The sequence below is a fragment of the Arvicanthis niloticus genome, chromosome 5 (genome assembly GCF_011762505.2).
Source record: "Arvicanthis niloticus isolate mArvNil1 chromosome 5, mArvNil1.pat.X, whole genome shotgun sequence".
In the NCBI taxonomy this organism is placed as follows: Eukaryota; Metazoa; Chordata; class Mammalia; order Rodentia; family Muridae; genus Arvicanthis; species Arvicanthis niloticus.
Window position 1 is genome coordinate 562,518 of NC_047662.1, and position 3,577 is coordinate 566,094.

General features: G+C 57.6%; 1 protein-coding gene across 1 annotated transcript; it reads right to left on the reverse strand.

Annotated features, from left to right (window-relative positions):
- Positions 1 to 1,142: 1,142 nt before the first annotated feature.
- On the reverse strand, positions 1,143 to 3,264 carry Fndc10 (fibronectin type III domain containing 10). The gene has a single exon (XM_034501554.2). The coding sequence runs from the start codon at positions 3,121 to 3,123 to the stop codon at positions 2,452 to 2,454; it is 672 nt and encodes a 223-aa protein (XP_034357445.1). The 5' UTR covers positions 3,124 to 3,264; the 3' UTR covers positions 1,143 to 2,451.
- Positions 3,265 to 3,577: the final 313 nt, after the last annotated feature.

The window sequence follows — 3,577 nt, forward strand, 5'->3', positions numbered from 1 at the left end:
TTGATCAACAACCTGCATATGGGTATTTGGGCTGTTTCTAGTCTGGGGCTATTACAAATACCTCACATGTCTGCCATGAGCATCTGTGTGTGAACAGTGCATACAAACACTTTCATTTTCTATTGAGTTAATACCTGGAAGTGAAGTAGAAATAGGATTTTTCTTTTCTTTCTTTCTTTTTTTAACTTTTGAGTTTTGGTGGCAATGCCTCACTGTTACATCCAAGTGACCTTCAGATTTGTAATCATCCTGCCTCAGCCTCCTTAGTGCTGGTATGTGCCACCATGCTCAGCCTGTGTGTGTGTAAATTGTTCATATTTGGGTCAGACTGTGGCTAGGGAGCTAGGGCACTTCAGACAGGACACTTCCAGAGTGCCAGCTCCTGGCCATGCAGGTTGAAGATACCAGAACACACCTCATAAACATCCCCAAAGAACACCAGTGAAAGAAAAGCTGGACTGCAAACCTCTCCCATTTCTGCTCTGGCTGTCTAGACAACCTACTATGTCCTCCACCCCTCAGACAAGTCCAGACACATCACTACACCCCCAACCTTCCTCCTACCCCTCTAGATGACTCACTCATCAGATCTGGCTCATTCCTATCTTGTACTTTTGCCTTTCTCAGGGTCACAGGAGCTTAAGAGTCCCAAGAACATTCTAGGCATGGAGAGTGAGTGGCTCACACAGTAGCTCAGGTTCATTCTTTGCCTACTCCTACCCTTAACTCTAACACTGCAGAGGGAAGCCCCATGCTGGGGAGGGTACCCCCTCTTAAAGCTGCCTAACTGTTGCTTGTCACAGCTCAAATGGGTCATTATTGTGTGTCGAGGCTATTTCTAACCACTGCTAGTTCCACCTCCCCAACCCCCGCACAACACAGCTGGTCTAGAAAGAGATAGATACTATCCCAAGGTCTGAGGGTGGACAAGCAAGCTATGGACACCCTGCCTATCCTCCCGCCAGAACTGTATAAAGTCAGCATGCCAATGAACACTGCCTGGGGCTGATCTCCCATACCAAATGGGAAAAGTTCAAGGCCAGCCACTGGACTAATGCTTGAGGCCCTTGGAGGAATTGAATCCACCTTCCCTTCCCTATAGCCTCCCTTCCAACATCCCAAATAAACACACAAGACAGTGATTTTGGTCTGAGGGTGATGGACATTTAGATGCTGGCAACTAACCAGTGCCTCACAGGGAACGGGCAGAGCAAAGACAGAGAGGTAGGACACGGGTGCTGCCAGCCAGGGCTCAGGTCGTCATGGTCGCTGGGGTGAGAGTGGGAGGAAAAATTGCCAGGGGTAAGTCCAGTGGTCAGAGCCCAGGCTCAGAGACACAGGGGCAATGCCTCACTTTTCCCAATATCACAAGGTGGCTGGGTGACCTCAGCCAGGTGCCTGTGTCTACCAGGAAGTCTCTGTCCGTGTAGATGGAAGGGCAACATCACTGGGGTCAGATCTCAGGCGGTAGTGTGAGAAGAACTGGGCTAGTGAAGTAGCACTGTGGCCACTGAGGTTTCCTAGGTTGGTTGAGGCTTGGGATCCAGACCACAGTTAAGGATTTGGCTGGGCAAGGCTGGCAGCTTTCCTTCAGCCCTCAGGATCCCTCAGCTGTCTTCCCAACCCCCACCCCCACCCTGGGAAAATCCTAATCAAGGCAGTACAAGCAAAAGGAAAGAGTGAATCCCCAGCCTCCTAAGGTGGAGGTCACTCACCCCTGGATGCAGCAGCTGGACATTGGGCCCAGCCTGCTGAGCTACATCATGGCTCTTAGCTTCTTGGACACCCACAAAGGAAGACAAAACAGGGCCTGTGAACCCTTGCCCCAGGCTCCTGAAAGTCTCAATGATGGTGTGTCCTCAACGGGACTCTGACCAGATGCATGCATAAGCCAGCCAGTCACAGGGCCACAATCCCCATGGACAGCTGAGGGATGATGGGTGGCTCCTGCTGTGGGTCAGAGATACTAAGGCACAAAGCTAACCTAAGCCCACTGGGGTAAGGTGGGGTGGGTACAGGCTCCAGAGGTCACTCCTCCCAATCTGCAAAGCACAAAGTGACCAAGCAACAATCACGGCCAAGCTTTGACAACCTGGCACAGGATGAAAGTTCAGGTTCATGATCCTGGGTGCCAGTGGTTATTGCCAGAAGAGAATGTATATTCTGGCCGGCCCTATAAAGGCCTCTGGAAATGGAGAAGACCCCTGGCTGCCATTGACCCTCTAGCCCAGGCCTATGGGCCAGTCTGAGGCCTGAGTCTGGAAAGCAGATACCCAGTTGGGGCTGGCAAGGTCGTGGGATGATGCCAAGGTCCCTGCATGGGCTAGTTTCCATTAGGCCCTCCATGGGGATCTTAAAGAAGGAGAGGGAATGAGAGAAAAGCAGAGAGAGGGCCTTAGGGTCTCAGTGCACTTGGCAGACGGAACCCAGGTGGGCGGGTCGCCTTGCGCTTCAGGGCTGCCTGCGCAGACTGGGTCGCCGGAAGGTCGGGTGCATGAGGTTCTCGGTGATGTAGGCAACCAGCAGGCAGATGACCACCAGCATGACACAGATGGAGCCGCCTACCGCCGTCATGGCCACCACGATCTCCTGCATAGCTGCCGGTTCAGCGGTGAACTCCACGCACTCAGCCAGTTCTGGCGGGGCGGCGGCGAGATCGGCGCGCAGAGGCAGCGGCTGCAGGCACAGGCGGTAGCGCACACTGTCGTGCACGTCGGGCAGCAGGTAGTCGCGGCAGGAGGCACCCAAAAGCACGCGATCGCACGGGAAGCGCGTATAGGTGCCACGCCACGAGCAGTTTAGCGCGAAGACGCGCACGCGGCGCGCCTCGGCAGGAGCCAGGCGCCACTGCAGCAGCACGCTGCGATTGCGCAGGACGTGGGCGCGCAGCGAGCCACCCGCCGAGGCCAGCGTTACGCAGCCCGGCGTCTGGCAGCGGAAGCCCCGAACGGGGCTGCGAAAGCACAGGCGCCCACCGCCCGCCTCTGGGCCCTCGGACAGCACCTTGTAGGGGCACCAGGGCGCGTCGGGGGCCGGCTCCCAGCCCGGCGGCGTCGGGTCCACAGCGGCGCCAGACGGTGGCGCGCAGGCAGCCAGCAGCAGCAGCAGCGGCGGAGCGCGCATCCTGCGGCTGGGCCGGCGCGACGGGGCGCGGGCTCGCGAGCGCACAGGGCGCGGCGGAGGGTCACGCGGGCCGCGCCGCCGCAGCCGCTGCCGCGCTCGCCCCACGCAGAGCCCTCCGCCGCCACCCGCTCCGACCCGCCTCACGCCCACGCCGGTGTGCGCTCGGACCCAGCGGCAAAGGCGGGGCTGCCCCATGTCCCGCCCCCTTAACCCTCTCTGGGCCGCATCCCACGGGCGTGAGAGTGTTGACCTACCATAAGCAGGTGTTGAACAGTGGTCCTGGGACAGGCCCTTGCCACAGTTGATGAGAACTCTGGTCGGTCCCTCTATCGGATGCTGGCCTCTCATGGCCAGCAAGAGCGTCCCGCCCGCTCTGACCAAGAGGCCGGGCACAAGGACAGAAACGTACTTCACCCCGAGCTTGTGGATCTTTGGAGTAAATGGCATCCACTAG